General features: G+C 36.7%; 1 protein-coding gene across 2 annotated transcripts in view; it reads right to left on the bottom strand.

Annotated features, from left to right (window-relative positions):
• The window catches only part of PTPN3 (protein tyrosine phosphatase, non-receptor type 3), a 113,194-nt gene that overhangs the window by 62,454 nt on the left and 40,875 nt on the right, over positions 1–9,865 (bottom strand). For both annotated transcript variants that reach the window (XM_026087775.1, XM_026087776.1), the window contains exons 10-11: positions 7,255–7,318; positions 1,849–2,021 (exon numbers count right to left, since the gene is read on the bottom strand). In XM_026087775.1, the coding sequence (XP_025943560.1) occupies positions 1,849–2,021; positions 7,255–7,318 (237 nt within the window). The remainder of the gene's footprint in view (positions 1–1,848; positions 2,022–7,254; positions 7,319–9,865) is intronic.

The raw sequence follows: 9,865 nt of genomic DNA, 5'->3' as shown, positions 1-9,865 counted from the left end.
CTCAACTCCACCATCTCATGGTCACTGCAGCCAAGGCTGCCCCCGACCTTCACATCTTCAGCCAGTCCTTCTTTGTTTGTTAGTATGAGGTCCAGCAGCACACCTCTCCTTGTTGGCTCCTCCACCACCTGTGTCAAGAAGTTGTCACCAATGCTCTGCAGGAACCTCCAGGACTGTTTGTGCCTAGCTGTGTTGTCTTTCCAGCAGAAGGAAGCTTCAGAGATCAGAAATTAATCAAAGGTCGTCTATAATGTATAGTTATAAAGTTGCAAAAGCTTCTTGCCACAAGATACTGTATATGTTCAAAGTTACATGGAATCATGACTATTTAGCAATATTCATAAAAAAAAAAAATCCAAAGACACCACCTCTGGCTCAGGAAGTCCTTGAGTCATAAGCAACTGGAGAATGGAAAGCATTCTATGGAAGCAAGCTTCACTTGCTTGCCTTGTTCTAACATGCCTCCCTAGGCATTTACTCCTGACCTGGAGACAGGATGTTGGGACAGACAGACCTTTGGTCTGGCACAAAATAGTTCACATTCTTATAGCCAATAAGTTGTCACCTTTTGCACCTTCTCAAATAGAATCAGAGGTAGCTCAACCATCTTGTTCATTGATTTTCAGAAGTTCTTGCCCAACTTGGGCAACGCTGTGCCCTAAAGTCATTTCATTATCTTAAGAACCTGAAAACAGCTCCAGGACCCTGCACTTTCTCTCCCACATCAGATGCAAATTTCTTCAAACTTGTTATAAGGAGTTTGAAACCGAACCATTTCCTCAATATGAGAAATACATACAAGATATATTATTGAATCCTCAGAGACTACAGTTTTAAAGTAATATTAAAAAAAAATTGTCCTTTTTTGACAGCTATCAGAGCAAATGGAGGGGGAATCCAATACTTTCTATGGTGTTTAGGATAGTGAGATAAATTTTATTACTTAAAGCTAATAGATATTCAAAAGTTGGAAGTAGTGAAAAGTAACTGGTAGAAACCACCCCACTGTGCTAGAAATCTAAACACCAATTAGAGTCCATTTTAACTCAAAAAAAGGTTGTCCTTTAGATATGCATCAGGCATCCTTTGAAGCTGAAACCGATACTTTCATAAACCTCATACATCACACTGATGTTAACTGTAAAAGCATTGGGATGGGCAGGTTATAGTAAGTGACATAATCTTACCCATCTCAGTGAAATTGCATGTCCTAGCTCACCTAACCTGCAAGCTTGGATAATTCTAGTATGAACTATTTCAGCTACACTGCTAAAAGCGGTATTCAATTCTGCATATGAAAGACAGTTATGTTAGTCAACACAATTTGCAGTCCTTATAGTGACTGCAACACAGATAATGAATGTTAATAGCACCTAAAAATCTATACGGTGTTCCAGAACTTGCACGGGACCGATTTTTTTCGCCTACCAACCATTCATTAGTGACATGTATCATGCACTCCAGAAATTCCTAGCACTTTGAGTACGCAAGAATAAGCGGCAAGACAAGTCTGTTCTGCAAGTTCTTATTGCTCATTAGCTACATGACATTTTTACTTTCTAGTGTTCCTCAAACTGAAACAGTGAGTTGAAACAATATCATTAGAACATACCTGTATTCAAATAAATTCTTAGGAAATTATAAAAAAAAGTTTAATTGTATTGACACCATGTTGCAGAAACTGAAACCAAAGTTACATAACTTGTCCAGCAGTTTACCTGAAGTCTGTGACGTGGCTGTGAGCAGAACTGAACTCCACAAATGTACCCCAACTTTAGGTATCAGTGACATGAATTCCCCCACCCCACCCTCATTAAAATGCAAAATATGCTTTCCCACAATACTTACTTTGCTGGGTTTCTAGAACCCAGGGTCCAATAGTGTGACAATATCTTTTTTTCATGAGGTAGTGACTTCTTTGCCTGAAAAAACGTGTGATGCTCTACACAAGACTTCCACAGATTTTTGCATGCTCTGTAATTTAACAAGTTGAAGGCAACAATATGCTCTCTGGATTCATTCTGTAATGGTAAGAAATACTATGTTTCAATATATACAAGAAGATCAAACATAACAAACAAGCTGATAAAACTATTGTGTAAACAATAAAACTACTTTTAGCCATAAATAGTCAAACTGCATTTAGGAAAAAGCATATAGTCGATTTTAAGCAAATACTGGAGACGTCCAAAATATTTCTTTCACTGCTGTGTGACTATATGAAATTGTAAATTCCAAAATGCATATTTTAAACATTTGAGTAACACTGGAAAAATAAATTTCTTTCAATGTTACTTTAATGAAAATACTTAATTCTAGTATGTAAAAGGTTTTGAATAAACATGCATAACATTAAACAGCTAAACATGGTTTCAGGTTTCTAGTCAGCTCTTGACCTCCTATGACAAAGGTAAATCTTTTAAGCATTTTATTAATGGTGCTACATATAAAGGACCCCCCCCCCCCAAAAAAAAACCCAACCCACTGAATTCAAATACTTCATGTACGGCTTTAATTTAATAACCTTGTTTCAAAACATTCCAAGAGCTATAGCATGCAAAAAATCTGCTTGACAGTCTTTTAGAAGATAAAGATGTTAACAGTGATCCATTTTAGGGAAAAGAAAGTAAATTAACTGTGATAGACAGGAGGCACTGCTACCGCTTTTTAAATCTAATCCTACTGTTATGCCTTGGTACAAATACAACTTGCAACCTCAGTGTTAAAGTGCCAATGAAACACAGGTGCAACACAGTTGTACCATCCATATTTATTCCCTGGCCAAGTGTATTGCTTGTTGTGCTATTTTCTGGTCCCAGTACTCAAGAGTTTTGCAGAAGATAAAGCTTTGGCCAGCCAACCCAAAATCTTATTAAAACAAACAAAGCAGAAAGAAAAATAATGCAAGGAGGACAAAAGTACATGTGACAAAGGAAAATAATGCGAGACTCAAGTTAACTGCTATCACAGCTCAGCACTTCAGTGAAAAAAAAAGTTTGTGATGTCATCACGCAGCTTTTTCAGTTTTTTTGTCTGAATTATGACTGGATTTTGATGTCTTAACATATAACTAGGCAGGCAATCATGCCACTAAAGCTCCCTCTTTTCAGCTCATTCTTTGGAGAAAGTCATGATTTGGGTTGTCACGCCTTTTTAAAGGACACAAAAAGACCTAATAAAACTATTTATTGTACAGTCCAACAATAGAGGTCCCACTTGGATACCACTGTGATTTCTAGTTGCACTGTCCTTTCGTTTGTTCACAGCAATACCCCCCTTTGGAAATAACTACAGACCATTTTGGTTGGAAAAAAAAAAAAATCTTATTTTCCTTGTACTCTTTTTCTTTCTATGCAACTTTCTGCAGATGCCACGTATCAGAGATCAATGCCACATTCTGCAAATCATTTTATAACAGTTCAATGGCTTTAGCAATAGATTTCCTATTTTTGAAAACCAAAGAAAATTACAAAAGAAAGATAAAAAGGATTTGCCCCTTTTTTCTATACAGACATTGCAAAATGTTTAACTAATTACAATTTCTCAGGCATGATTCGTCTTTGGCAGTTAACCCTAGCTACTTTTAATTAGAGAGCTTGTATAAAGTAAAGTGCACAGGCATCGTAAAATTTTAATTCAGTTTTTTTTTTTGCAACATATAAAAGCATAAAGCATGTAAAGATTTAATAGCAAATGGCATTTCTTAGGTACTCTGAGGGCTGAATACTACTCAATGTTTTACACTTCTCCGGAAGACAAATGAAAGGAAACACTTTAATACCTTTGTCCTATTGAAATACTGGTCTTTTAACTCCCTCTCTAGACATAAGAATTAGTTTATCTGAACATCTCAATTATACTGAAAATCCATCAGGTAAATATAAGGAATTAAGTTTACCTAATATTTCCTTTTAAAATTTAGGTTTGACTATAGTAACGAATTTTACTTTCAAAGTCATAAATGAATTCTTCGCAACTGTTGTCACAAAACTTTCTTAAAAGCTAAGTGTGCTAAAAGTTTAAATACGGACTTATGCTAGGATAAATATTTCCAGAAGTTTCAGAAAAGTCTAATCAATTTTTAAATTAACAGAAGATTTTGCTCACAAAACCTTTTTGCTCACTAACAGGCCACCTTGTAAGCCAGACTATTAAATCTATGCACAGTTTTAAAGTTGAAGAGAATTCCAGTGAGATCCAAGAATCTGGTGTCTATCATCCTTTTCAGACCAAGTTCCAAAAGCACTGAATTTTAATTATTATCAAGAAATGAGGATTAGAGAGTTTGTGGCCACTGAGGTAAAGGAAACAAATCTAACAAGTGGCTAAAGCGAGTGTCTTGCTATTTTAGCCCATATTCAACATCAGGGAAAAACTTACATCACAGACATGCCTATTCCATTTACAGAGAATTTGAAAGTGCTTACAGCATAGCAAGTATTATATTTTATTATGCAGAAACAGGTGTTTAAGCATTACATAACCACAATCAATATCAAGTTCCATTTTTGGAAGCTTTAAAACATTGCTTGTAAGCCAGCATAGCTTCTATTCCTACCTTAAATCTTACACCTTTCATTCAGGCTAGGTACCAGGAGCTTTCAGAACATTAGACATTCACCAATATATCTGTCTCCCTTGTGTAGCTCTTCAGTAGAAACACAAACACTACATACTCTCTATTAAATATGCCAATTAGTAGACTGGGGCAGGGGGTGAGTAACAGAGGAGGTGAGTAGTGAAGAGATGAGGGTTGGCCAGGTAAGTTAACTGTCCAGAAGAATGGCACAAAGAAAGAATTATGAAGAATAAGAGAAATCAGTAGAATAAAATCAACAAAACACAGCATGTCCCAGAGGACAGCACATTCACGGCCTTTGATAACTTTCTGTAGATTTTGAAAAGAAATCAAATCTACATATCATGACAGACAAAGCCTTGAAATATTATAGTACTACTGCTACCTTTAATAAAACCTTACCTACTAATCCGTGCTATCTGCTCTGCTTTCCCCATATTCTTCTACCTTGCTCACTTTCAGTCTCATTTATCTATTTCCTTCTGCACTCCCAAGTGAAAGTCTGATAAACCCCAAGACTGACATGACCTCAGTCATCTGCCCTCAAACCTCACTCGAGTGGCCCACGGTTCTGAAGAAAGCCCAGAGTAGTTCAGCTATCCCCTCACTGCCATTGCATTGCAACAGCAGGCTGCTCAAAGCAACACCATGAAAACACTGCAAGCATGCAGATTTGCTGCCCTAGATTTCAAGCAAAGGGGGATAACCGACAAGGAGGAATATATCTAGAGATTTAATAGTGCACCCAGTCCACTTTTTCATATCTACTGAGAAACAGYAAAAAGGTCATGCTGCCGGCCTTATTTTTCCTAAAGTTCTGGAGTTCTTTAAGCATGATGCTGTGTGCAATACCCTGACCTTAGCACATTATGAAATAAAAAAATGACAACTTAGGAGGAGGTTAGTTAAAAAAAAAAAAAAAAAAAAAAAGACAGTTCAAAGCCTTTGACACAAATTTAATTGAGCAAACTAAGGATCCTGCCCTTTTCAAAGATGCATCACCTCTCCAGAAAGAGAAATTCGATTTTTGACAGCAATAAAGTCTTTAAGCATGAATACAAATATTTCAAGAGATCTTATAGTTATATACTGATACTTCATTCCTTCATATTCCAAAAAACTGTAAATATACTCATTTATTTTATTTTTCACTGTTACTAATCATTCTCTCTGTTGAAATCCTGTTCCTGTGTTTATTCTCACAGACACTTTGGAAGTTGCCATTCATAAGCATGCCAATACTTGTATATATGAACAAAGATATTCAGAATTTAATAAGACTACTTATCACTGATTTTTTTTTAATCCTCAAATGTGAGACAATATTGCGTGACCAATTACACGCACAAGCTAGTAAAATGAACTGTTTGCCAGCCACTCATTTCTTCATACAGTGAAATACATTTGAACAGACTGAGATAAGCTTACATATAAACAATATATTCAGAAATAGAAAAGTACAGCTTTCAAAAAACTTCAGACCTGTCTCTGGTAGGTTTTGTTACTCTCTCTCTCAAAAGAGAAAATAGCTTAATTTRTGCACCTTATTTGTGTCCAAACACTAACAGTATCTTTGTCTATTATTTTGTTTACATAGGAGCCCTGAAAACAAAAAATGTGTACATATCCCACAAAGCCCTGGCAATCTGTTGTTCAGGAGGGCTCTAATCTGTGGGTCCAGAGGTTCTCTTGTGAGCCAGCTCCTGGCAATAATGATCGGCCAGATTCCATAAGTTTTATTACAATGAAGTTGAGATTTACCTTTCATTATATATTTGAATTCTGTCCTCCACTGAATTAAGATGTACTTAGGCCATCTTTACTAGCCACTGATTTCCATATTGTCTTTCATGTCATGATTATTCCCTTTCCTTCCTCAAAAGATGGCTTATCTATTCATATTTTAGCAGCAAACACAGTAACCGTAACCAAGATTTTTTGCTTCTTTTTTTTCTATAAAATAGCCTAGTATTATTACTGTTTTGCAAAAAGCACACAGAATTATGAAGAGGACTCTAAGCAGCAAAAGGGAATTTTACATCAGTTGTCTCAACTATCTTCAGCTTATTTTGCCAACATTGAAAGTGATCCATACTACACGCTGCAGGAGATGCACCGCCCCCTCTTCAGTCACCTCTTTCAGCTRCAGAGTTCTCTTCTCCAGTGACCTTGACCTTCCTTTCTCCCAAAACTCTGAGCCCCACAAGCAGGTGCAACCTCACAAAATCCTTCTAGACAGGCCCAGCAGCTATTCAGCCGATTCACTGCACTGAAGCACTCTACAGGGCAGCTGACATGCAGACACCGCAACAAAGAAAAGGGTAGCAGAGGCTGGCAGGCAAAGGGAAAAATGCCAGGTTACTAAACACCAGAGAAGGCACGAAGATCTGCCTATCCTCCAAATCTGTAAAGGAAAAGAAACCTGAATGGGAAGGATGCAGTTCAGCAGACTGATGGTGAAAGGATTCCATAATGTAAAGGAAAAGAAAGTGGAAACAGAGTGAGCACAGAATGACCACAATAGTGAAGGCAAGATAACACAACAGAGCACCTATAGGGCCTGCCTTTTGTCATCTTAATCATTAAGGCCAGCATTTCTCCCAGGGTTCCTTTTATCATAGGCCAAAAATTCAAACATGACCACTTGAGGAAAACAAAGTAAAATGACTACTTACATGTTTTTGCCGTTGTTGTATAAAAAACTTTTTCCTTTTAAAGGAAATTTTTAATATGTTCACCCTAAAAGAAAGAAAGAGACAATGAAATACTAAGCAATTGGACAGAGGGAGAAAGCAATGAAAAATAATACTGAGCACAGTAAGCCTAAAAGATTGTAGCTGTTGAATATTCCATAAAGTAACACAACCATCACTTGTGTTTTGAGTGGTAAACAGATGTCAAGGAACACACAAAGCAAAAAGTTTAGATAAGAAGGAAAGGTCTTTTGAAAATTAAACTTTTTTCCTCATGTACACTTTAAATAGTTCACRTAGCAATTCTCACCCACCAAATCCATACTTGCAGCAGAAACTTGAGGACATCCTTTACCAGCTATACAAACATTAAATATTCCAAGTTTGTATAACTTAAGAATCATATCACAACTGGGACTAAAAAAACCCCAAAATTTAAGACACTAATGACATCACAAAAGTTGGTCATACCGTAACTAAAAATTCCCACAACACAATAGCCATCAGAATGTGAAAAATAAGGTACTTGTAACTAAATAAACACTAAGTAATATATTTGTAGAAGGACAAAAATTGTAAGAATAAGTGTTAATATATTTTTTGCTCCAATTATTAACATTGCTACATAATTTACATAGTATTTTTATACAAAATTGAGCACCTCTTCTAGATATACATGGTACAAATAATGATTTTCTAGGTAAGGATTACGGGTGGAATTGGTGCTTAACCACTTTTCAATTATTTGCTTATCAGTTTTTCAAAAACAAAACATACTTGGACCAAAATTTCCTATAGGGGTGCCCAGGCACCTCCCTACAGCAAAACAAAAGATTTGTCTACTACCTAATTTTCCTGGGTACATAAAATACTTGAATACTTCAAACACTTCAATAATTAAGAGCTTACACATTTCAGAAAGAAATCTGTGATCAGCTAAGGAATGTTCTGCAAACATACGCATGCCTTAGGAAAGCTAAAGTCTGATCAAGTCATATGTTTCTGAAAAACCCCACCTGCACACAATGAAAGGTTTTTGAAGGTTGCTGCTAAAAGTCTCAGAACATTCGCTTCCACTGAGAATGTCCCAGTACCTTAGATCTCACCAGGGACAAACTACATAGGAGATCATCTTGGTTCTTACCACAGTTTTTACACTGCTCTCAGCAAGTGTGGCACTGGCATATCATTCATCCCTACTTCCTATGAGAAAGATGCACTTTATTATAGAGCAATACCCTCATTCATACAGGGGAGTAAATTTGCATGTTACAAACAAGAAAGATAAAAGAATAATTCCCCCTCCTGCACAAAAGGGCTAGAAAATTGAAGGAGTGTTCATTTCTGAGTAAGTGTTCAAATATCTCTCTCTGTTGTCAAATAAGGAACAAATAAAACGCAGGAATTTCATTCACAATGTTATTCTGCCATCAGGCAAATAGTTGTGCAAGTTACTGGAAAGCTTAACTTATATCCACCTCTCCCGACTAGGCCACCCTCTATGTACTTGCACCATTTGAGTTGCTGCTGCAAATGGCAGAGCTCTCTGCTGCCTACCTAAAAATTCTGGATTCCAAACTTCCTGATAAGCCATATAAAGTTTCAGCTGCATTTACTGAGATGGAACTCACTTATGTCTATCCTTTCTTAATCCTAGTGCTACTCTGCCTGGACTAGCGCTGCCCCAAAGTTTTGCACTACTGGTTCTTTCCTACCACATTTTTTGACTTTGATTACACTTTAACAAGTAAGTTTTTGGAGGCACTGCCAGCCTATGCAGTGGTTGCCACTGTTCTTACCCTAACAGCAGAAGCAAAAATACAGTAAACTAACCTTGCAGACTAAGCAAAAAATCCCCACCCAACAGTAAAAACGTAGCCAACACTTAAAACAAAAAAGAATCCCCAAACCCCTCTGTTTTCTAACATGATTCACTGCATGGCCACATAATCACTTCATGTCAAATTAGGGGGTTAGTATCTTTATTCTGACTCTCCTCTGAAGTATAACATCCCTCTCAGTTCCATTAATTCTTCTTAAAGTACAGCTAGACCTATTGAATTCAGTGACAAACACTTGCTAATCTGACAGTTTTATTTAACATTAAGAAAAATTCATTTGCAATGTTATGCCTACTAGTTAAGTGAATGCTCGCATATAAGCCAATCCACAAAAAGAATCCAAGAGATTGTTAATGGATTTAGACTGAATAAGTGCTTGAAGATGCCACATTCCAAATGATCCAAATGGAATACAGTTATTCCTATTCTAATCAGTGGCTCACCTGCTCTTCCTGCTCACCAATAATCTGTACAGTGACTATGCAACAAATTTCACTGTTTACTTTTAAAACCCTCAATAGTTGTAGCACATTATTAATGATAAATCTTTTGGCTCCTGTTTTCCTACCATTCACAAGGATCCGAATGGATTTATCACATAGTGGGCACCACAATTACTCACTTCTGATCTAATTGGCAGTTCTGTCCTGGCACTTACTGCTAGCAGCTGTTATTTTTGACTTGAAGCAAAAATGCTTCCTTAGCTGTAAGTCTACACTTTGCCCTAGGAAGACTGTGCATGAAAGTTTCTG

Source organism: Apteryx rowi, unplaced genomic scaffold, assembly GCF_003343035.1.
Source record: "Apteryx rowi isolate R43461 unplaced genomic scaffold, aptRow1 scaffold_730, whole genome shotgun sequence".
Classification (NCBI taxonomy): domain Eukaryota; kingdom Metazoa; phylum Chordata; class Aves; order Apterygiformes; family Apterygidae; genus Apteryx; species Apteryx rowi.
This window is presented reverse-complemented; position numbering and strand designations above follow the sequence as displayed.